The sequence below is a fragment of the Schistocerca piceifrons genome, chromosome 3 (assembly GCF_021461385.2).
Source record: "Schistocerca piceifrons isolate TAMUIC-IGC-003096 chromosome 3, iqSchPice1.1, whole genome shotgun sequence".
Lineage (NCBI taxonomy): Eukaryota > Metazoa > Arthropoda > Insecta > Orthoptera > Acrididae > Schistocerca > Schistocerca piceifrons.
In genome coordinates, this window is record NC_060140.1 from 257,167,607 (window position 1) to 257,193,753 (window position 26,147).

Genomic DNA, 26,147 nt, shown 5'->3' on the forward strand with positions numbered 1-26,147 from the left:
GAATATCTGGTTTACTGATTGTTCTGGGTTCTTCTTGAACACTGGATTTGAAATATGCAGATTGGCGGAAGTTGTCTCAAATACTAATGAGATCCGAGTTGGATACTTTCAATGGCAGTAAAGATTTGAGGGCCAACTACTTAAGGGTTATATCACAAAGGGCACAGAAGGAAGCAATAGCAATCCAAGCAGTGAGGCCTAAAACAATGACATTCTGGATATAGGAACTAAAAAGCCTTCGACCTATGAGACCACCGGGGCAACACTACCAGAGATCTGTTGGTGTAGAAGAAAGAGAATTCAGGCTAATCTGTGCGAAAAATACTTATAAGGATAGGATATGTGAGATTAAGCATCGTAACTGGGAAAACTACCTATCGACCTAAATTGAAATGAACGTATGTGGGCAACCCCTAGAAGTTATCAGCTGAGACAGTGATGCATTGTCAACACTGTGAATAGAAGAGGGAAGTATGACTAGAGGAGGGAGAGACCCAGCAACGTATCTGTTGAATACGTTTTTGCCGGATGACAGGCCTGATAGGCGCATGGAATCCGAAGCACAGAATATGAAAATAACACACTTGTTCCCCATGTCGCTCAAGAAAAGGTGTTACCTGCTATACACAGATGGGCAAAGCACCAGTCCTGATAGGGTGCATCCAGAAGCCTTACACATGATGGCGCCCTACATAACATTTTTCTTCAAATCAGTGTTAAACAATGCTCTTCTTGAGGGAAGAATCCCACAACAATGGAAAACAGACACCATTGTAATTATTAAGAAATGGGAAGATAAAAGTCTCATGGAACCTAAGAGCTACAGAGCTATCTGTTTAATCAATACTTTGCTAAGGTGCAGGAGCGCCTCCTGTGTGACAGGTTGTGTCTCACAGAGAACTCACTGGCCTTAGACAGCTCCAGTTCGGCTTCCGGGAGTCAGTGGAATGTGCCATAAATGAGGCCCTCAAGACCGTGGATCTAAGCTGATAGAAACACTCAATGGCCATACTGATCAACATTGCTGGCAGTTTTGACCATCTGTGGTTATCCGCGATGTTCGAGCGTTTAAGAGAACTATAGACAACGAGATTTTATTACAGCCTCTTAGTTTATGTGAATATCGCGCACTGGAATGGCAATCTGGTGGAGGAAGGTGTTAAAGAAAATGACTAAATGTTGTCCTCAGGGATCAGTTTAAGGTCCTATATTTTGGGATCTCACGATCGAGCCACTATTACACTTTTTGGAGGGAGAGGAGGGGGATAGGTGATGTTGCCGTTTCGAAGGACTCCAAAGACAAGTTGTAGCAGAAGGCATGTTGTGTTCTCTCCCAGATGCATAGGTGGTGGAACAAGAATAAATCGACTATAGCTGCGCATAAGACCACTTCTGTTGTGTTAAAAGGGCACAAGAAATCCCACGGTAACGTTGGACAGGTCCCAAATATGTAGCAGTAATACAACACGGTACCTGAGAGTTTTGTTGGATGAAAGAAAAACTTTCATGGACCATATAGTTCAGACTACCCAAAAAAAGCAGATCATAATGCAAAAAGTAGCACATGTCAGTATAGTAAATATAAATCTCCCCTGCACGCCATGAGATTGTACCACAATGCCACTTTTTCCTCAACATTTGTCTTTGTGTGTGGGCAGACCATCTGTGTTACCAGCGGTACAGGATCATTCTACGATGGGCGCAGATCGGTGTGCACCCACGGTTGATGGGATCCCTCAGTATTACTCCAGCCTCTACAGTTTTAGCCCCAGCGGGTTGGGCAGTCTCGAACGTGTGGGAGAACTGCCAGATAGTTCCAGTCAACTCACTATCACCACAAGAATCAGACACACAAATATAGATTCCGCTATTCCGTCCATATCTGCATGACCATGAGGTCTTGTCGATTCCAGCCGCCGACGATTTCTTCGGGTTTCACTTGGAAGAGAGTCTCGATCTACAGCGGCAGGCAGCCTACAACATGCAGAGTTTACAGTACAGGAAAACGAAGACTGCAGTGAAGGTCACTCACCTCATGATCCAGAAATGTATGGAAGATAACGCAATACATGTTTTTACTGTGAACTCTGTAACCTGTACGTTTTCCATCAATACAAAAATCTGAAAATGTCATGCTTGATTATGTTTGTTGTATAAGCTTAGTAATACAAAGTGGTATTTCGGTAGTAGTATATTGTGTATGGAATAGTACTAGACCCAGTGGACTCTACTAGATTTGAGTACACCAAGTCACGTTTGATAATGCAGGCCTGATGTAGTAGTTTAGAAATAGTTTGTTCGTATTTTAGCCTTAGGAGTGGTGAGACTCGAATCATTCCGAGGCCGCCACTGGTTTGTGGTAGTGTAGTTTATGGTAATTAGATTTTATTATTTTTCTTCAAATTTTATGTTGAAATTTTTGAAAGTAAGTTACATGCTAATCAGTTTGTTTTGTATCTGGTGGTAGACAATATTTCACATTTGTAAACTCATTTCCACCACCTACTTTGTCAACAGGTTATTGTAATGTAGAAAATAAAGGAAGAACAATGGCGGCTCGCGCAGATCGAGGCACGGACAGTGATTGCGTTGTTTTCCGTTACGAGCGACAGTTTCAGCGCGCATGAATGTGCTTCGCACTTGAAGAAAGAGTGTGTGCTGCAAATTATGTGTCTGTCGATCACCATCATCATCAGCGATGAACATTCCCAACAACTGGAGCAAAAATTCACTAAATAAATCGCTGCGATCATCTTTAATGCTTGCATTGGCTACGAGGTTCACAGCAGATTGCTCAGAACACTACTGGACGCTTATTGGCTGTCGGAGACTGCATGCGTGCACAGAACATGTGACCGACGAGAAAGACAGGCTGAGGTGCGTAAGACTCATCACGTGACAGTGCAGGTCTTATGAGTGCCACCAACCGTCTCCGGCGGGGAGCGAATTTCAGACGATTTTAATAATTCTTAACTGCGCGTTTAAATGCAAACGAGCTCTCGATGGCACACGACAAAGTTAAGACATTTAGTGGGTACCTTTTCATTGACTGGTTGATTTCACGTGGACCCTGCACTGATCCGACCATTCGCGAACAATGGCGGGCAAGGTGACTAGTGTGACGTCGCAAGTTTGTCGTGGGGCCCGTATTTCTTCTGGCCTGACGGAACAAGCTTAAATTCCACCGCCATCGGTCGTAATGCCAAATCCAGTGTGCACCCACACTCAACCATGGCAATGGTGGTTCGTGTGACTTTAGAACGACAGAGTATGAAACGTGGTACTCTAGATGCTTCCTTTGGAGGATTTTATCTTTGTTTATATTTTTGTTTCACACCAGAGAATCAGGATGCCGTTTCTGCCGTAACCCATGACACGTAAACTGATTCCAAAAAATCTCAGTACGGGATGGTTTCGTCCTGGAAGTTCCAGTCGTACAATTTGCCACTACACAAAACTGACAGCTAGCTGCAGTGGAAAAATGGAAAGAAGGAAAAATTACTGGGCCTCGTAATTCCTTCTTCAGAATATGCAGACGACAAAATCAGATATACATCATCGGAGAGGACAAAACCGTTGAATTGCCATGTAATACGAAATGATGCGAAATAGAGTTGTTTATTTGAGCAACAAAATCCTGAGGACAGTAGAAAATGAGAAAATAAAGTCCAACGTATCAACGATGTTCGTTTTCGTGCATTCTCTGTGCGAATTCAGTCCAGTGTAGATTGTTAACACATATTCTGTGAGAAGTGAAGTGTAAATAAGTCGTCTGCTGTAGATGATACCTATATATTTCTCTCACCGCTTTTTACTATACATATACGTGTACCATGAAAGCACTATCTAAAATGTGTGCAGTTCTAGTTATCGAATGAGGTGACGCAGTAACTAAAGCAATAGACTTCGGGTGGGGAGCGTTCAGATCTCTCTCCGGTCATCCACATTTAGATATTCCGTGGTTTCTTAAGTTGACAAGGATAGAGCCAGGAAGAATACTTACAAAATTCCAGCCCCCATTCTAGCCCAGTTTATGTTTCTGCTCCGTCTCTAATGAATTTTATTTCTTGATATATGCTGTTATCGTATCGTAATATTTTTGTCTCATTTTAATTATTATGCAATTTCCATCAGAAATCTTCTTTGAAAATATTAGAGAGATATCAAAATATCAAAACTTCATCAATTATGATGAAAGACTGCAACCGTTTAATTGTAATTATTTTCATTGTTTTCGTTTAGGCCATCTATCTGCGACTTGTAACAGTTTGTACGTAATGTACAATTTTCCGTGAAGACAAAAGACATCATAGGCCTACAAATTGCGTAAAATCAACTTAATTTTCTTCCTGTGTGTTTGTATCAAGTGTCTAAATTCAAGCTTTTGTTCAGTTTTATAGTTTCTTACCGTTTCAACCAGACTCTCCTCACTTTCCAGCACGTCTCTGGCCTTGTCTTGTAGCCTTTATTTATACTTGTTCACTGTATGTAGTAAGCAATCGAGATCTAATTACCGAAACTATCTTCGTATTGTTGTCCTTTGTCTCAAACGTCATGGATTTCTTATGTTGACCCACGCCTTAAAGTCGGGCCGATAAGTTGGCTTTCTTATCTTTAACTGAAAAATTAGAGCAAAGATAAATGCTTATTTGAAACCATAAACAGGAATGTGTAAATAAACTTCCGGCTTGTAAATAACTCAGGTAAATAGATTATTTGGTAAGTTATAACTGCGAGTTTCCGTAGCTACGGAGCAAAGCCTTCCAAAATATACTAGTCATAATATGCTATGGGAAGGAATGATCATTTTCACTATTAGTATATGTTAGACACGTAATTTCCGTGAAGACAAAAGACATCATGGGCCTACAAATTGTCTGGACTTAGATAAAAAAGTATGTAATCATCATCGTTATCAGAACAAATAGAACATGTCGTGCACTGAGAATGCAGGGGCTGTTTTCAGATCAAAACTACCCTTTTTTTACTATCAGCTACCGTTTAGGTCAACGGACTTTATCCAACGTCTCACTGGGAAATAAATCCTTTCCCCGATTGTCATTCTGGAATATTTGCGAAAGTATCCGAATACGGACTGAAAACGTTTTCACCCACAAACGTATTTGTTGACGGAATTGACTGAAGTCAAGCGATGCCAAACTGGTGGATAAAACGGATGCTTCAAAAATTCATAAAATATGTGTGCTAGTTTTTTTCAGTAAGAAGATACTTCATTGCCCAGAAATATCTTTTCTTATTTCAGGCGTCTCGTCACGTATTTATGGTTATTCACCCAAATGTAATCAACAAAAAGAATCCCTTTTCATCCCAGAAAACAATGGTCGTAATCTTCGTCGTGGACAAAATCGATTTCTCATTTTTGGTGCAGGGTCATCGTATACCGGGCGCAACTTTGACTAAAATTTCATATCTAACGTAAACTGATAAATCCTTGTCCCAGATGCAGCAATAAATCGACGTACAAAAACACTTACATACAATGTATAATCAAAAATATCCCGAAACTTCTATGTAATGTGGAATTTACCTCTTTTGTCACGATAGGCGGACACGCCAGTATAAAAGCAGGCGGGGACCACTGTTGTATCGGTAGGAAAGAAACAACAGCAGAATGGAATGTTCTGGAGAGCTCAGTAGTCTAGACATTGGATATCACCTGAGTAATATATCCGTCAGTGACATTTCAACGCTTCTAAAGCAGTCCACGTTGACTGTTGTTACTGTGAAGTGGAAACGCGAAGGAACAATCATGGTTTAACTAAAAGCAGGTCGACCTCATGTGCTGGCGGACATTGATCGTCGGCCATTGGGGAAGGAACCACTTGTGATTCCCATCGTGTTACCAGCAGTCCAGCTAGCACAGTGACTGCGTGTAGAAAGTTAAAAAGTATGGTGGGCAGTGATTGAGGAGCTCTTCATAAGCCACACACTTCTATATTCAGTGCTAACCGACGACGGTGAGATATAGCTATTGAGTCCACTAGACAACATGATGAATGGGAATGAGTGATCAGAGGTTTTGTTTGTGGGGTGCTCAACACCGTGGTCATCAGCGCCCGTACAAGTTCCTAGTCTTTCCATCTCCAGTCTCGCCACGTCTCGAATGATGATGAGATGACGATGAGATTATGAGGGCAACACAAACACCCAGTCCCCAGGCGGTGAAAATTCCCGACCCGGCTGGGAATCGAACCCAGGACCCCGTGATCAAGAGTCAGCAATGCTAGCCACTAGATAAAGAGGATCTGAGATGATGAATCACGCTACACCCTGCGGTAATGGAAATGAGCGTTTGGCGTCATTGGACGGGAGGCCCCTTACGGTGCAGATCCGGCCGCCTTGTTGCAGGTCTTATTTATTACATTCGACGCCACATTGGGCGACCTGCACGCCGGATGGGGATGAAATGATGATGAAGACAACACAACACCCAGTCCCTGAGCGGAGAAAATCCCCGACCCTTCCGGGAATTGAACCCGGGCCCGTAGAACGGCAATCCGTCACGCTGACCACTCATCTATCGGGGCGGTAGTTCTATGGAAGAGTCTGGGTCTGGCGAATGCCTGAGGAACATTATGTGCCATCATGTGTAGTGTCAACAGTGACGCAGGGAGGAGCTGTTGTTACGAAAGTTGGGTCTTCTTCGTTGTTAGAGTGTAGTCCCGATATTGCGCTTAAGAAAACGCTAAATGCTCAAGAATATGAACACATTTTACCGCAGTATGTACTGTGCACGGTAGAGGTACAGTTCTGGGATGATAACTGTTTGCATCCGCATGACTGTGCACCCTGTCACAAAAGAACAGCATCCATGAAGCAGTGTACTGTGGGCAATAACATTCCTGAAATGGACTGGCCTGACTCGAGTCCCGAGGAGAGCCCAAAGGAACACCTTTGGAATGAGTCAGAACGTTGATTTCCTGCCAGACCCCAGCGTCCTACATCACATATTTAGCTGATTTCCTCTCGAGGAAGAGTTAAAGCCGTCATAACGGCGAAATGCAGATGCACTCTATGTTAATATCACTTATAGGTGTCTGAACACTTCCGTAAATATTCCTGTAAGATGTGCATCTGTATGTACTTGCTGTCAACATTCTAAAACTCCGACAATATATTTACAAAAACTTACTCGTGGTTAATTCTTCGTTAGCCATAATATTTGTGATGACGTCATATCATATAAAAATATTTTTAACATCGATTTTCCTTTATAATGTCATGCAATTTTTTCTTTGTTTTCAATTCTGGGACGTACTTCGTGAGGACCATCTTCAAGCATTTGAATTTACCTGCTTGTATCGTAACACAAGGTAACCAGTTTAAATCCCTGCGTCAACGAACCTACAGAGCTGATCGAACTGAAACTGGACTACTTTACTTCGCAATGTGCACCGACTTAGCAGCATCATAATTCCGCGGTACCATCCTCGCACCAGGTCAAAACCTTTTCGTGTTTCCCGAACAAATTTAATGGCACATCAGTAGCTGGCCTTCTTCTAACAGTGTGTTTCTGTCATACCAGAACGCACTTTTGAGTTTATATGCACTTTTTAATAAATATGTTGAAGTGTACATTGTTTAATCATATATAACTGACGGCTAGCAATGAAATGCCTAATATTTTCATTCAGAAACGAGGAAGCTATTTAACCTACCATTTAATGCAGGATTTATAGTCTGTTGACTTTTTATTCTGAAATTATTTACACCTCTTGACTTTTGCAGGTGGGGCGCCACCTTCTGCGGTTCCCTAGGATAACCACACAACGTCCTAAAGCAGCAACATCTGCCGCTCAAATCGCAGAAGTGTTTACATTTCCTACTAAAATATTCTGATATGTACACAGCTAGATATGTTTGTGTACTTCTGAGTGCTGGCTGTTAACATCCAGCCACGGTAACAGTGGCTCGCGGTATCTGTCGGCTATTTTCGGAGTACGTGCTGCCTGCACAACGTTGATTTTCAGCGCAGCACGTCTTGCTATACGCTTCGTGCTAAAATTTCATATCTAATCACGCAATTGAGGCTTCTGTTTATCCTACACAACACTGTCATGTTCGCATCTTACGTCACTTTATATTTAGTTAAAACAATCTTCTTTCCTAAAATTTGGAAACGGTACCTAGAGTTCTCTCCGTCTCTTATATTATTGCTTTGTCCATCCTCTTTATTCCTTTTTTAAATTATCTTGCAAATAAATGCTGTCCAATTTTTTTCTATTTGTACTTCTTTGTCGTATAACATTCATTCACGTAAAAAACGATAAAACCCGTTATGCAAGCTCGTGACTCGGCTTTTAACCTAAGTGCGGGCAGAGAGCAGCCTTTCTTCGTCGATGTACAAGGAGGGGGAAGGTGGCGGATCCTTTGCCCCCCCCCTCCTATTATCCCTGGGAAAGATCCCTGGTACTGATTTCATAGCTGGTTAAATAGACCTGAGACCGCCCTGGAGGGTCTGGAACGAGGAAAAACGCCTCTCCTAGCTGGGGTCGAAAAGAGGAGCTCCAACGCCGGAGATTCATTCACGTTCGCTGAAATATTGCATAAGAGACGTTCATTTTCATGGACGTTAACGCCGCGAATATTTTATAATTCAGGCTTACTGAAAAAACGTGACAGTATCTAAAAGTTGCGGAAATTATGCTGTGTATGTAACACTTGAAAGCTTTCATTTATCGACCTATTGAAGAAACACTAACTGTGTTTTTAGAAAAGGTGGATTGTCTATTTTTCCTAGCGCCATTAGACAGTTGTCCAAGGGAAGGTATAGTCATGCAACCCTGTTCATCTATACAGAAAGATACACAACGATTAAAATTCAACTAATAGGAAAAATTGTTTCGGAAGAGGATGTTAGAAGCGAAGAACGGGCTCAGACTGAACAGGCGTAGAGAAGGAAACACTGGCCAATTACAAAGTTACTTTAGGAAATAGAATGGCATAGCTTTTTGGGCGTTCTACGGATCGGAGCGTGGAATGTCAGATCCCTTAATCGGGCAGGTAGGTTAGAAAATTTAAAAAGGGAAATGGATAGGTTAAAGTTAGATATTGTGGGAATTAGTGAAGTTCGGTGGCAGGAGGAACAAGACTTCTGGTCAGGTGACTGCAGGGTTATAAACACAAAATCAAATAGGGGTAATGCAGGAGTAGGTTTAATAATGAATAGGAAAATAGGAATGCAGGTAAGCTACTACAAACAGCATAGTGAACGCATAATTGTGGCCAAGATAGATACGAAGCCCACGCCTACCACAGTAGTACAAGTTTATATGCCAACTAGCTCTGCAGATGACGAAGAAATTGAAGAAATGTATGATGAAATAAAAGAAATTATTCAGATAGTGAAGGGAGACGAAAATTTAGTAGTCGTGGGTGGCTGGAATTCGTCAGTAGGAAAAGGGAGAGAAGGAAACGTAGTAGGTGAATATGGATTGGGGGTAAGAAACGAAAGAGGAAGCCGCCTGGTAGAATTTTGCGCAGAGCGCAACTTAATCATAGCTAACACTTGGTTCAAGAATCATGAAAGAAGACTGTATACATGGAAGAAGCCTGGAGATACTGACATATTTCTGATAGATTATATAATGGTAAGACAGAGATTTAGGAACCAGGTTTTAAATTGTAAGACATTTCCAGGGGCAGATGTGGACTCTGACCACAATCTGTTGGTTATGAACTGTAGATTAAAACTGAAGAAACTGCAAAAATGTGGGAATTTAAGGAAATGCATTATAAAAATGCAGTAAATGAAGCAGACAAAAAGGAATACAAACGTCTCAAAAATGAGATTGACAGGAAGTGCAAAATGGCTAAGCAGGGATGGCTAGAGGACAAATGTAAGGATGTAGAGGCTTATCTCACTAGGGGTCAGATAGATACTGCCTACAGGAAAATTAAAGAAACCTTTGGAGAAAAGAGAACCACTTGTATGAATATCAAGAGCTCAGATGGAAACCCAGTTCTAAGCAAAGAAGGAAAATCAGAAAGGTGGAAGAAGTATATAGAGGGTCTATACAAGGGTGACGTACTTGAGGACAATATTTTGGAAATGGAAGAGGATGTAGATGAAGATGAAATGGTAAATATGATACTGAGTGAAGAGTTCGGCAGAACACTGAAAGACCTGAGTCGAAACAAAGCCCCGGGAGTAGACAACATTCCATTAGAACTACTGACAGCCTTGGGAGAGCCAGTCCTGACAAAACTCTACCATCTGGTGAGCAAGATGTATGAGACAGGCGAAATACCCTCAGACTTAAAGAAGAATATAATAATTCCCATCCCAAAGAAAGCAGGTGTTGACAGATGTGAAAATTACCGAACTATCAGTTTAATATGAGGCTCAACAGAGAATTTCTTTTAATTTCGCTTCTGACAGATAAGGAAAATTATTTGAGAAATTATTGAAATATTCTCTATCTTTGGATAAGGCTCTCACTGACTGTTTCATTAGGCCCAATGTAATGTGTAAGCATGATAAAAAGAATCATTTTGCCTAATTTGATCCTGTTTTCCGTCTGTGATGACCTCGCAGTAGATGGGGCGACAAACCCTAATATTCTTTACATCCTTCGAAGGCGTTTTAACCTGTTTTACGACATATTTTCATCGCAGCTTTTGTTTCGTGCACTTGCACCAACATCGCACCAGTCTCCGCCCTCGCTTCTTGCAATTTGCAACAAAACGTCATGTTACACCGTTGGAGTACTGCCGTCCAACACCTTTACCGGAGACATACTGTTATTCTGCTTGTCACAGAACATAAATATGTTCCAACATAACTCTTGTGGACGCTACGTGTCCCTTGTGAACACATCTCTCAATGTATGTCCACATTTACGTATTTATAACGTAATTTGTTATTTAGAGATCTCCCCATGTTCAATCCGGCTCATCTTGTGTTGCTAATGCGTCGTCTCACTGCCTGGAATGCGGTAGATATGGATGGGGCATTAACTTTTGTCAGTTCTGTTACGTTTTCCTACACCCGTGCAGTTTCGGACCTGGATCACCAATTATGATCCATTTTCTCCCTTTAGATGTACATAATTTGTTTACAACTGTTCAGAGTTCCGTCATCTTGTTTCTTCTGTGATTAAGAAGTCCAGAATCGCTTAAACCACTGTGCCTGATGTAGTTTGTACCACAGACTTTCCGTACCTGATGGACTGCCTCTCTCTAAGTGACTGATAATGAGTAATATTTCTGGCATGTACTGAGCATTACCTCCGCAGTTAGACCATTGTTTTCACTGAGGCGTTCTGGGAGCTATTCTGTGTACCGTAAATATTGTCTATAGATGTTCTCATTTTTCTTTGCATTAATCACTTGTGTTAGGTACAGTAAGAAGATGGTAGCAAATAGTTGGCGTGATAGAGTATAGCTTAACCAATAGTGATATTTTAGAACTTACTTGCGTTACAGGCATGATCACTAATTTCTAGATAAACTGTAATTCTCTTCTCTCTCCTTGTATTTTAAGGTAGTACTTTTCAATACTTACGTAACTGTTTTCAGTGAAAATAATCAAAAGCCTGATAGAATTTCGTTTACAATTGCTGCTTGCTTGAAAACTATCTCTGAAAGCTATGCCACTTGATAGGTTGCGTACGATTACTTTCCGTTCTGTGCTGTGAAGTAATTATCATTGTAATCATGTTTGTTTGTTATCTTCTTTATGCGTTGCTTGAAATATTTGTCGACTTAGTTTCTTTGTATCTTTACAGGAGATTTATAATTGAAAGGCTTACTCTAAATAGGGTAGTCTTCAGCAGGATGTTATTTTCGCTGAACATTCAAATACTTCGAAGAAGGAAACGAATCCTTTATTTGGACGAGGTTGCTTTGAGTGCATTCGTATGCACTGCATCTTTTTAGCGTGACTTATGTCGGAAAAATAGTGTTTCTACACAAGCTACTTGCTCGTTGTTTTCATCGTTCTTTGATTTCCTCCTGTTGATACTTATGTCAGAACCAGAGGCATGCAGCATTTTGTAAAGAGTGAAGTTATCAAGAAGTAGCAGATTTATACTTTATCACATATGAATTGTTTGTAAACATTCCTTGAGATAAGAACTTATATCGTAGGAGTTAGCTTTTTCACTACGGATTGTTAGCTGTATTCATCCTGAACTAATGTGCAGATGCTGATATTTGACAGTTGTAACGTAATTTACTCGTGTTTATGTAACGGTCTTCGTCAGCGGGAATGTCTTATGTAAGCAGTCATAAGAAACTTCTCAGCACATAGGAATGAGATACTCACTGGCTACCTGCAGACTGTCAGGTGATGCAAGCTAAAGAGATATCCTTCCGCTTTTAATGACTACGGTCCTGTAAAGTGTTATCCAAAGAACCTACAGCGCAGTATCTTATGAGACGCGAGATAAAGATGTAAAGAAAATCTGACATTAAGTGTTTTTATTATTTTATGGGAAAGCATAAAACCCTCATTTCATTTCTTCCTGCCTTCCTTAAATTATTTCACTTTATAGTAAATCGCTGAGTCGACGATAGATATTGAAGGCAAGTCGGGCAGATAATGAATTTTGAAATTTTCGAAAGTTGTTGTTGGTTTTCTTGCTAACTGCTCGTCCTTTAGAGTCTTCTTCAAAAAATGCCAGAACAAAGTGTCGATGTTACTAGTTTGCACTCGCAGGTATTTCTACAAATCAGTGATGAACAGTGTAGGTGAAACCACTTTCTGCATATATTGCACTACAGCATCTCTTAATTTGTGTTTTTCTACGATTATTTACGATGTTGGTTCTTGTAAAGTCACTTCCTTGGTGATTATGCCGTTTTGTTTTACTCCTCACATTTTTTTCATTATTACAGGCACGAAGAATTATTGACCAAATCCTGTTTCGTTGCGACGTTTTCTCTCTTTATTTTCTCCCCTTCTTTGTGAATAAATTTTTATAATAGGCTGACCCAATACTTTATTTCGTTATTTTCAAGGCAGGTTTCTTTAAATGTAATATTTCTAATTGGAAATCTGTCTTATTACACATAATGTTGTGACTTGGCAAGACAGCCAAGCCACTATGAGATATCCGAAAGGCACGCGTTTAAGCTCACGCAGGCTGGCGTGAGGTCTGGAACAGTTAAAGGAGTTGAGTCCAGTAAAAAACGTACGTAGCTTCTGGAATACTTAACTTTAATCCATAATGGGTGAACATCGGTCTGACGGTACATGCATCACAAGATAAATAGCAAATGATAATGGCGCCTTGCTAGGTCGTAGCAAATGACGTAGCTGAAGGCTATGCTAACTATCGTATCGGCAAATGAGAGCGTAATTTGTCAGTGAACCATCGCTAGCAAAGTCGGCTGTACAACTGGGGCGAGTGCTAGGACGTCTCTCTAGACCTGCCGTGTGGCGGCGCTCGGACTGCAATCACTAACAGTGGCGACACACGGGTCCGACGTATACTAGCGGACCGCGGCCGATTTAAAGGCTACCACCTAGCAAGTGTGGTGTCTGGCGGTGACACCACACATAATATTTCTGGTGTATCTAAAAAATTTATTTTACGTGATTTTGGAAAGTTTAGTGATCAGTTATAATTTCAGCCATGATTCAAAAACAGTATGTAATCTACATTCCGTGAAGTCGTTACTTTTCCATACTGGTAATTGTCTCACATATTGCTCACTTTTTAACACGAGGATGCTTATTGCGAACTCGTAAATACACGAATTACATATCCGGTCATCTTGGGTGTCTCGTTTACATAGACTGCAATATTAATGTCAAAGAAGTCAATAGGTCATTAATGAACGCTTTGTACTATCAGTTTTAGCTTTAATTATACGCAGTGGACAACATTGCCGTTGTCTTCCTCCAAAATCTTACGCAGTGTCAAGGATGAGACGGCGTCTTGTGGAGGACACTGATGCGTGTTTGCAAAGCGTAATTTTTTTGGTTGTGTCGTTAGCGATATTTGCTGTGGAAGTGGGTTCTTATACGATACGTAAGTAAATATCGTTATATAGTATGAGAGGCCTACCTAGTTTTCCTCGGGTAGGTTCTCTGGCGAGTATAGTGAAGAGCACTCGTACAGTATTATAGCGTAACGACAATGTATGAAAATATTAGTGTGAGCTTCAGCAGCGTATTGCAGTAGCACTGACTGAGGGCGAGCTCAGGAAGTTGGCACTATAATAGTTCAAAAAGGGAAAGCAGAAAGGTGGAAGGAGTATATAGAGGGTCTACACAAGGGCGATGTGCTTGAGGATAATATTATGGAAATGGAAGAGGATGTAGATGAAGATGAAATGGGACATATGATACTGCGTGAAGAGGTTGACAGAGCACTGAAAGACCTGAGTCGAAACCACATTCCATTAGAACTACTGATAGCCTTGGGAGAGCCAGTCCTGACAAAACTCTACCATCTGGTGAGCAAGATGTATGAGACAGGCGAAACACCCTCAGACTTCAAGAAGAATATAATAATTCCAATTCCAAAGAAACCAGGTGTTAACAGGTGTGAAAAATACCGAACTATCAGTTTAATAAGTCACAGCTGCGAATACTAACGCGAATTCTTTACAGATGAATGGAAAAACTGGTAGAAGCCGACCTAAGGGAAGATCAGTTTGGATTCCGTAGGAATGTTGGAACACGTGAGGCAACACTGACCCTACCACTTATCTTAGAAGCTAGATTAAGGGAAGGCGAACCTGCGTTTCTAGCATTTGTAGACTTAGAGAAAGCTTTTAACAATGTTGACTGGAATAGTCTCTTTCCAATTCTGAAGGTGGCAGGAGTAAAACACAGGGAGAAAAAGGCTATTTACAATTTGTACAGAAACCAGATGGCAGTTATAAGCGTCGAGGGACATGAAAGGGAAGCAGTGGTTGGGAAGGGAGTGAGACAGGGTTGAAGCCTCTCCCCGATGTTATTCAATCTGTATATTGAGCAAGCAGTAAAGGAAACAAAAGAAAAATTTGTAGTAGGTATTAAAATCCATTGAGAAGAAATAAAAATTTTAAGGTTAGCCGATGACATTGTAATTCCGTTAGAGACAGAAAAGGACTTGGAAGAGCAGTTGAACGGAACGGACTGTGTCTTGAAAGGTGGATATAAGATGAACATCAACATAAGCAAAACGAGGATAATGGAATGTAGTCGAATTAAATCGGGTGATGCTGAGGGAATTAGATTAGGAAATGAGACACTTACAGTAGTAAAGGAGTTTTGCAATTTGGGGAGCAAAATAACTGATGATGGTCAAAGTAGAGAGGATATAAAATGTAGAATGGCAATGGCAAGGTCGGGTTTGTGAAGAAGAGAAATTTGTTAACATCGAGTATAGATTTAAGTGTCTGAAAGTCGTTTCTGAAAGTATTTGTAAGGAGTGTAGCCATGTATGGAAGTGAAACACGGACGATAAATAGTTTGGACAAGAAGAGAATAGAAGTTTTCGAAATGTGGTGCTGCAGAAGAATGCTGAAGGTTAGATGGGTAGATCACATAACTAATGAGGAGGTATTGAATAGAATTGGGGAGAAGAGGAGTTTGTGGCACAACTTGACTAGAAGAAGGAATCGGTTGGTAGGACAGGTTCTTAGGCATCAAGGGATCACCAATTTAGTATTGGAGGGCAGCGTAGAGAGTAAAAATCGTAGAGGGAGACCAAGAGATGAATCCACTAAACAGATTCAGAAGGATGTAGGTTGCAGTAGGTACTGGGAGATGAAGAAGCTTGCACAGGATAGAGTAGCATGGAGAGGTGCATCAAATCAGTCTCAGGACTAAAGACCTCAACAACAACAACAATATTTCAACAAGGCCAGCGCAATTATCTGGGTCTCAAAGCCCAACCAGGATGACGGGCCTGTGTCGGGCTGGGACGCCACATGATCTGCCAGCAGGCGTCACTGGGTCAGTGCTATGGCAGAGCAACAGCTCTGAGCACTTAGTCTCTCCCTCTCTCCCTGGACTTACTGCTACGGCACGACTGGTCACGCCGAGTCATTTCCAGCAGCAACGGCGTCCCTGCCCAGAGGGCAGATGGTCGCTATTCGTCACCACCAGATGGGCGTTTCAGTGTGGTGGACACCCGCTACCGTGACGCTAACTGACGGTGACACGGTCTCGAATATACACACCACTGGCATAGGGTTCGAGCAGCTGGCTTACCAAACAAGTCCGCCGGCACTCTGTATTACAGTCTCTTGATCTGGAACTACACGCGACAATTTAAACTTGGCAGTGATGAAAACATATTCCATTGCAGAGACTCGAGCTGGATATTCGAAGTGGACTGGCGCCTTACTAGTGGATATGGAGGTACGTCGCGTCTATACTAAACTAAAGTATTCACATAACAGATAAATTATGAAAATGTTTAAGTTTGAAGAAGTGCAAAATATATCTGTCTGCTTGTGTGAATGTTTCTTATATTTGCTGTAAATATCTTCTGTTGGTAATATAGCAACGTAGGTTTCATTGTATTAGACAGCGCATCTCTCATCCGATCATTACAAAAATTAGCTACAACAGGACTCAGTGCGACATTGCTCCCTTTATCAAGCTAGATTGTATGATGTTCGACGTCCGCTGGAAATGGTTATATACAGATTACAGATGTCGAGCTGAGTTGTTGTTACCATTTTCGTCCTCCAGAAACCAGATGCATACATCATTCCGTTTTAACGTATTGTGTCCTATGTTGTAAAAATTACACACATCAAAAAAACTTTTGCATCCCCCGGTTCCCAGAACTATTGAAGACAGACGTTGACTGTGGATATTGTATCACAGACACAGTCCATTTGACTGTTCAGAAATATCACTAAAACCGCCCAAAGATATAAACGACCATGCGTGAGCAGCGCCTATTAGACGGAGGGGGTCCGACAGCCGAACAGTTCCAGTCATTCCACCAGGAAGGATGTACACGGCTCTTGTTGTCTGTAGTTCAACCATACCTAGACAGTCAATACCGCGTTTCGATCGCGGCTGCATGGTTACTTTGTGCTAGGAAGGGCTCTCAACAGGGGAAGTGTCCAGGCGTCTCGGAATGTACCAAACCGATGTTGTTCGGACATGGACGATATACAGAGAGACAGGAACTGCCGATTACATGCCTCGCTCAGGCAGCCCAAGGGCCAATATTGCAATGGATGACCGCTACCTACGCCTTATGGCCCTGAGAAACCCTGACAGCAACGCCATAATGTTGATAATGCTTTTCGTGCAGCCACAGGACGTCGTGTTACGACTCAAACTATGCGCAACAGGCTGCATGACGTGCAACTTCACTCCCGACGTCAATGGCGAGGTCCATCTTTGCAACCACGACACCATGCAGCGCGGTACAGATTGACCCAACAACATGCCGAATGGACCGCTCAGGATTGGCATCACGTTCTCTTCACCGATGAGTTTCACATATGCCTTCAACCAGACAATCGTCGGAGACATGTTTGGAGGCAACCCTGTCAAGCTGAACGTCTTAGACACACTGTCCGGCGAGCGCAGCAAGGTGGAGGTTCCTCGCTGTTTTGGGGTGGCATTATGTGGGACTGACGTACGCCGCTGTTGGAAGGCGCCGTAACGGCTATACGATACGTGAATGCCATCCTCCGACCGATAGTGCAACCATATCGGCAGCATATTGGCGAGGCATTCGTCTTCATGGACGACAATTAGCGCCCCCGTCGTGCACATCTTATGAATGACTTCCTTCAGGTTAACGACATCGGTCGACTAGAGTGGCTAGCATGTAATCTAGACATGAACCCTATCGCACATGCCTGGGATGGATTGAAAAGGGTTGTTTATGGACGACGTGACCCACCAACCACTCTCAGAGATTTACATCGAATCGCCGTTGAGGAGTGGGACAATCTGGACCAACGGTGCCTCGATGAACTTTTGGACAGTATGCCACGACGAATACAGGCATGCACCCATGCAAGAGGACGTGCTACTGTCTATTAGAGGTACCTGTGTGTACAGCAATCTGGCCCACCACTTCTGAAGCTCTCGCTGTATGGTGGTACAATATGCAATATGGCGTTTTCATAAGCAATAAAAAGGGTGGATATGATGTTTATGTTGATCTCTATTCCATTTTTCTGTTGAGGTGCCGGAACTCTCGGAACCGATGTGATGGAAAACTTTTTCATGATGTATGACAACTGTGAAACATAACTGAAAGCCGGCCGAGCAGTTCTAGGCGCTTCAGTCTGGAACCGCGCGACCGCTACGGTCGCAGGTTCGAATCCTACCTCGGGCATGGATGTGTGTGATGTCCTTAGGCTAGTTGGGTTTAAGTAGTTCTAAGTGACTGATGACCTCAGCTGTTAAGTCCCATAGTGCTCAGAGCCAGTTGAACTAGAAATATAACTGAAAGAATCCGACTCAGATAACCAGCTAAATCTGCGATCACCAAGTATCACTCCATCTTTGAGAATAAAATGAAATACGAAAATTTCAGCGTTGCGTAACTGACACCAAACACCTACGACAGTATTCGAAAAGAGATTATGATGTCACGTAACTTAACAAACTGTGACAGAGGCTTTAGTTTAACTAAATTTGCATTCAAATTGTTTAAATCTCGACTGGGATGTATACGACCCGATAAGTGGAATACGTCGAGAGCGAACCAGCAATAAAACACGGTTGTCGACTTTGGGAAACAATCGCTGATGTATCAGGCAAGAGCGCAACCTGTGTGTTTCATAACTTGGATAAAATCCAGATAATGAGTAAACGAGATGTGCTAGGCGCACCTGACACTAAGACAGCTGCGTTATACACTCCTGGAAATTGAAATAAGAACACTGTGAATTCATTGTCCCAGGAAGGGGAAACTTTATTGACACATTCCTGGGGTCAGATACATCACATGATCACACTGACAGAACCACAGGCCCATAGACACAGGCAACAGAGCATGCACAATGTCGGCACTAGTACAGTGTATATCCACCTTTCGCAGCAATGCAGGCTGCTATTCTCCCATGGAGACGATCGTAGAGATGCTGGATGTAGTCCTGTGGAACGGCTTGCCATGCCATTTCCACCTGGCGCCTCAGTTGGACCAGCGTTCGTGCTGGACGTGCAGACCGCGTGAGACGACGCTTCATCCAGTCCCAAACATGCTCAATGGGGGACAGATCCGGAGATCTTGCTGGCCAGGGTAGTTGACTTACACCTTCTAGAGCACGTTGGGTGGCACGGGATACATGCGGACGTGCATTGTCCTGTTGGAACAGCAAGTTCCTTTGCCGGTCTAGGAATGGTAGAACGATGGGTTCGATGACGGTTTGGATGTACCGTGCACTATTCAGTGTCCCCTCGACGATCACCAGTGGTGTACGGCCAGTGTAGGAGATCGCTCCCCACACCATGATGCCGGGTGTTGGCCCTGTGTGCCTCGGTCGTATGCAGTCCTGATTGTGGCGCTCACCTGCACGGCGCCAAACACGCATACGACCATCATTGGCACCAAGGCAGAAGTGACTCTCATCGCTGAAGACGACACGTCTCCATTCGTCCCTCCATTCACGCCTGTCGCGACACCACTGGAGGCGGGCTGCACGATGTTGGGGCGTGAGCGGAAGACGGCCTAACGGTGTGCGGGACCGTAGCCCAGCTTCATGGAGACGGTTGCGAATGGTCCTCGCCGATACCCCAGGAGCAACAGTGTCCCTAATTTGCTGGGAAGTGGCGGTGCGGTCCCCTACGGCACTGCGTAGGATCCTACGGTCTTGGCGTGCATCTGTGCGTCGCTGCGGTCCGGTCCCAGGTCGACGGGCACGTGCACCTTCCGCCGACCACTGGCGACAACATCGATGTACTGTGGAGACCTCACGCCCCACGTGTTGAGCAATTCGGCGGTACGTCCACCCGGCCTCCCGCATGCCCACTATACGCCCTCGCTCAAAGTCCGTCAACTGCACATACGGTTCACGTCCACGCTGTCGCGGCATGCTACCAGTGTTAAAGACTGCGATGGAGCTCCGTATGCCACGGCAAACTGGCTGACACTGACGGCGGCGGTGCACAAATGCTGCGCAGCTAGCGCCATTCGACGGCCAACACCGCGGTTCCTGGTGTGTCCGCTGTGCCGTGCGTGTGATCATTGCTTGTACAGCCCTCTCGCAGTGTCCGGAGCAAGTATGGTGGGTCTGACACACCGGTGTCAATGTGTTCTTTTTTCCATTTCCAGGAGTGTATGTCGAAACATCGTTGGGAAAACGACAACTTTTTCGCGGCTGCAAACTGATAAATCTGGAGATTAAGCAAGATCTTGTTCTGTTGAGTGACATGAGCATTAATGTATGAATACATTCAGATTATTTGACAGATGCCTAACTTGCACAACGCCTAATAATAGTTTACCACTGATAACTGATAATGTGGAATATGTAATATTGTTAGTTGATAAGATCCTAGTGTACTCCGACTTCACCTTCCTCAGACACGTGTACAGTGTATCAGACATCTGATTGTGTAGTTTGGCTAATTGATTGGATATCCAGCGTAGTGCTTGCTATATTTGTATCCTGGATCGGGTTGTGGAAATGCTGGCATAAGCTGGGCTTTCCAAAACAGCTCCAAATGGATCGATAACTTCAAGGGCTACACGGCTCTCATGGTCTGCCATCAACAGGGCCGAATACCCTCACTCCATCGCATCTGAAGAGAGGTGTGGGATCGATAAATGGCACTGGTGTACAGTCTGGTGACAAGGAATTGCACAGCATCGCCTTTCGTCGATCTGCCAGTAAAAGGGTGGTGAGAAAAATCTCAATCGCCGACAGCTCTCAACAAGTCTACTTCGACTCTAGTGCAACCAGACTCGAGCACGTTACTTGATGTCAGTGAAATCAACCACCCAGACCTGGCAAGTCTTATGCCAGCCACACTCACCAGGTTGTGAATAGGACATAATTCATTACCAAAAAATTTTCTCCTCCAGCGGAATGATCCTCTAATATGTGAAGTCTGCTGAATACCACTTCCGGAACAACATACAGGGTGAGCGTAAGTGCTTTCCATGACGATAAAAATTTGTTTTTAAGCAACTATGCTAGATATAGAGCTATTCAGTTTGCTGTAAGTGGTAACTAAACTAATAGAGTTTCTTATAGGTACACTTTGACATGTCTGTGTAGCTTTTTGCAAGCGGTAGCGTAGCTGGCGGATAGACAGTTCTACACGTACTCTAGCAGTATCTGATTTCTTTTCTATTTTGTGACAGATTGCGTCATTTATGAGTGCTGCTGCCACAATGGCGTCTATGCAGGAGAAAGCGCAATGTTTCTTTTGGTTTCATGAAACACGGTCGCCTATTACAATTCAGCGACAGTTCCGAAGTGCCTATGAACGATACGCGCTAGATGTGAAAACATCAAAGAACGCTATGGAAAGTATAGAGACTGGCAGTGCTGGTGACATGGCAAGATGTGTCAGATTCGGTGTGAGTGGTGGCATTGCTTATACCATGCACACATTATTTCACTGTATGAAGATGGCGTCCGAAGAACAAATACCATCGGTGACAATGCAGCTCTCTTAGAATGAAATGATAATTAAATCAAGACTCTAAGCTGTCGACAGGCGTTGATATACATCAACGGGTACAGTTGAAAGTGTGTGCACCGACTGGGACTCGAACCCGGGATCTCCTGCTTATGTGGTAGACGCTCTATCCATCTGAGCCACCGAGGGCACAGAGGATAGTGCGACTGCAGGGACTTATCCCTCGCACGCTCCCCGTGAGACCCACATTCCCAACTTTATGTCCACACACTACATTCGTAGTGCCCCTGACCATTACATTCATTACTCACGGCAGACAATCTTACCGAGTCCCGTAAGAGTTCGGGCAATACGTGTGCATCCAGCACAGAAGAAGGTCAATGGCCGGTTAGAATTAAGTATATGAAGATGGTGTCTGTTCTTTAGGAATGAGAGTACTCGGCAGGGGCGTCTGCCATGTAAGCAGGAGATCCAGGGTTAGAGTCCCGGTCGGGACACACATTTTAAACTGTCCCCGTTGATGTATATCAACGCCTGCCGACAGCTTAGGGTCTTGATTTAATTAGAATTTCAGTGTAGTCTGCAGAAATCGACGGGTCTCGTTTCCAGAGAAACAGACGTCACTGAGCACTATAGTGATGATTTTAAAAAACGGCTGCATTTCCACACATATAAACAGCAATTCCTACAACCTTTTCAACCAGATGCTATGCCGAGACATGCAAAGGTTTCTAGGAGTATCTGAAACAAATCGATGCAGACAATGACTACCTTAATAAAGTTTACTTTTCGAACGAAGCAACTTTTCATGTAAAGGGGCATAATGTTTGGCTCTGGGAATCGAAGAAGCCACATTTCGTGATAAGGAACTGCCCGACAGTGAACGAGTGGTGCACTTGATGCACAACATAATTATTGGGCCATTCTTTTCTTTTTGACAGAGCCTACATTAGTGCAGCAGTTAACCTGGACATGCCGGAACTTAACGTTGCACCACCGTTTAAGATTCTCAGTCATGAGTAGTGTTTCAACAAGGTAGTGCGCCGCCAATCACGGCTTTATCTGTTCACTAGTTCTTGAATGAAACATTTGCGGACAGCTGGATCAGTAGAGACGATCCAACATCACGGCCGCCACGTTCATCAGACATCAGCTCTCTTGGTTTTTTGCGGGGTTGCGTTAAGTATCCAGTTCCTGATGCGCAACTTTTTTTTGAGTCGTCAGTCTTCTGACTGGTTTGTTGCTACCCGGCACGAATTCCTCTCCTGTGCCCAACTCATCATCCCGGAGTAGTAGCACCTACTTCCTCAGTTACTTGCTGGATGTTTTCCAGTCTCTGTCATCCTCTACAGTTTTTGTCTTCTACAGCTCCCTACAGTACTATGGAAGTCATTCCCTGATGTCTTAACAGATGTTCTGTCATCCTGTCCCTTCTCCTTGTCAGCGTTTCCCACATATTCATTTCCTCTCCGATTCTGCGCAGAATTCTTACGGCACTAATACCAGGCGGTGCGAAAGTGGTGACGGAAGAAATGTTGGAGACATGGAGAGAAATCGAGTATCACGTAGACGTTCCACGGGCAACAAAAAGAGTACATGTGGTAGTGTATCAAAAAAAAACTATGATTTGAGCCTCATTTGCAACAAACCACGTATATGTGCATTCCTTAGACATGTTTGTAGTCAGATAAAGACTTTATGCTCAACCTGTATTTTAACTACATGTGTTTCATACGCTGACGTGAAAGCAACCCTCAGCTTGGCTGAAGACACGATCACCATCTTACCTGATAGTGCCATTAGTGTAATGCGCATTTAAAATTTTGTGTGGTATGCGGCCCCTTATCTATAGCGTTGTGGGAGGAAGTCAATAAATTATGAACGGATGGATCGATCGCTATTTTTTCTTTGAGTGTGTCATAAAGACGTTTTACGAAATGAGTCTTGAATATTAGTACATGCAAACCACATATATGTGTCGACAAAACCGGACATTCTAAAGAAATTCGCTAACATACAGGATGTCCGAAAAGACTTTCCCTGATTACATAAATTGATAACTCAGGCTAGAAGTAAGATACAAATATGAAACTTGTGTCGAATTGTTTACAACTATCAAATTTTTTTTTCTGTTTTAGGTTCGCAGTACGTAAGTAGTGGATGAGGTGCAGTGCCCAAGAAGCCATGTTAACCAATCAGGAGAAGGCAAGTGTGTCCTGTGGTACCATGAGACACGATCACCAACCACAGTGCAGAGACACTTCCAGACAACATTTGGAAGGAATCCACCTGATGTCAAGAGCATTAAAGCCTGGTATGAGAGGTTCAAGAACACAGGATCGGCTGCTGACCTTCCGAGGTCTGGTCAACCAAGAACCTCAGCAGACAGGGTGGGAGCTGTAAGGCAGTCTTTTCTGCGAAGTCCGAAGAAATCGGTGCGCAGGGGCTCACGTGAATTACAGATGCCAAACAGCTCTCTCCATGACATTTTACACAAACGTTTATTGTTTCGTGCATACAAAGTACAAATCGTTCAGGCCTTGTTGCCCAATGACAGTACACGTCGATATGACTTTGCGGTCGAAATGCTGTCACGTATTGAAGACGATGATAGTTATCTCAGACGAATTGCGACCTTTTTTGTCAGTGGAGTAGTGAATCTCCATAATGTGCACATTCAGGGTTCACAACACTCTGGCAAGGTCATGGAGTGCACCAGAGGCAGTCCAAAGGTGAGTGTTTTGTGCGCGCTATTGCACGATCGAATTATCGGGCCATTCTTCTTCGCTGAGGCTACCATCACATCTGCAGTGTATCTGGACATGTGGCAACTGTATGCTGTTCCTCAGCTGCTTCAGTATCACCCCGATATCTTGTTTCAGCAAGACGGTGCACCGCCTCATTGGGGTTTGGACGACCGTGCCTATCTCGATATGACCTTTCCTGGGCGATGGATTGGTCGTGATGGGCCAACGGTTTGGCCTCCACGCGCTCCTGACATAACCCCATTGGGCTTCTTTTTATGGGGTTATGTCAAGGACGATGTCTACCGAACACGTGTACCAGATCTTGAAACCCTGCGGCAACGGATAACCACAGTCGTTGAATCGATCCCTCCAGTAATGTTGGCTAATGTGTGGACGGAAATTGAATATCGCCTAGATTGCTACGTGCCACCAAAGGTGCTCATGTGGAAGTTTTCTGATATGTGAAAAAAACTTTGATAGTTTGTAAACAATTAGACACCAGTTTCATATTTGTATCTTACTTCTAGCCTGATTTATGTAATCAGGGAAAGACTTTTCGGACACCCTGTATGTTGTTGCAGAATCGTCACGGAAAATTTACTTGTGTGAACAGGTATAGCTCAGACCACGAAATGCAAATATTGGTAACCAGTAAGGGCGCTAATGAAAATAGTGTTAAGTGCCCTAAATCCAAAAACACCTTCATCTATTTGCCACGGAGTCTGGTAAGAAATTAAAGGGTGTGGTTTTAAATAAATGACAAGGGTTCTGGAGGAAGGATCAAATAAATATTATTAGCATGAAAACTGTGGCAAAGAAGCCAGTATGGTAGCAGGTGAACGCCGATGGTACTGTCCACAACGACAAGAAGAACGCTGCGTTTCAGTTGATGATTGCCCGTCCCGCAGGGCGCTCGCTTTGCCAGGTGTCTCGTGACCCTGCCGCGCTGCCCGCGCTGGCTCTGCTCGTGGGCCGTGGCTGGCAGCGTCTGGCTTTGCTAGGGCAGCGATGGCAGCCTGCGCACGTACTGGGGCGGCGCGTTGATGGAGACGCCGTTGTCGACGGTGGCGCCGCGGTCGCTGAGGTGGCGGTGCCGCTTGCCGGGAAGGCTCTTGGCGATCTTGGGGTTGTACAGCTTGGGGTCGCTCACCATCCGCACGAAGAAGGAGCGCTTGTACGCCAGCGTCTCGCGCTTCTTGCGGTCCTCCAGGTCCAACACCTCGTCCACTGGTTCCGGCTGCAACAAAACCAAACCCATCAGCTACATGGCGGGCGGTAGGCGCATTCAGTAACTCGCTTACTATTCGAGATCAAGAGCCAATTCAGTAATCTCCGGTTGGGCTTTTTCCTTTACCTCACTTAAAATTGTATGGTGTCTCAAAGGTTCATCCCGTTTTATAAGACAATCTTTTACATGAATGAAGGCAGATATTTGGCGTATACGTTAAGTTACGTATCAAAACTAGAATTTCACCACGACGCCAGATGTAAGTTGCTTGTTCACGTACCCCGAGTTTTTATGCGGTCCAATCACATTAATGTGATCATGGCCTAAGTGGCACGTCAACGACCAAGAGCCACTCACAGACGGCAGGTGGCATCACTAGCAGTGGAGGGTATACAAAGCCTGTCGGGGGGGGGGGGGGGGGGATGCGGCAAACAGTGCAGTCGCTATCGTAATGCAGAAACGAAACGGTTTATCTACCCCCAAATGGGCATGATCATTGACTTTCGGGCCAAGGGTGGAAGCATTTCGGAAACGGCTAAGTTTCTAAACTGTTCTCGTGCCGTCGTGGTTAAAGTATACTGTGCATGGCAAAGAAGCGCTAACCAGAACCGGCGCCGAGGCAATTGTGGTGCACTGT

The 26,147-nt window shown here is 43.7% G+C and overlaps 1 protein-coding gene across 1 annotated transcript in view; it reads right to left on the minus strand.

Moving 5' to 3' along the window:
- LOC124788566 (aromatic-L-amino-acid decarboxylase) overlaps positions 1–26,147 on the minus strand; it is a 303,259-nt gene that overhangs the window by 116,018 nt on the left and 161,094 nt on the right. Inside the window, exon 9 of the mRNA XM_047255837.1 lies at positions 25,311–25,519. Within this exon, the coding sequence (XP_047111793.1) occupies positions 25,311–25,519 (209 nt within the window). The remainder of the gene's footprint in view (positions 1–25,310; positions 25,520–26,147) is intronic.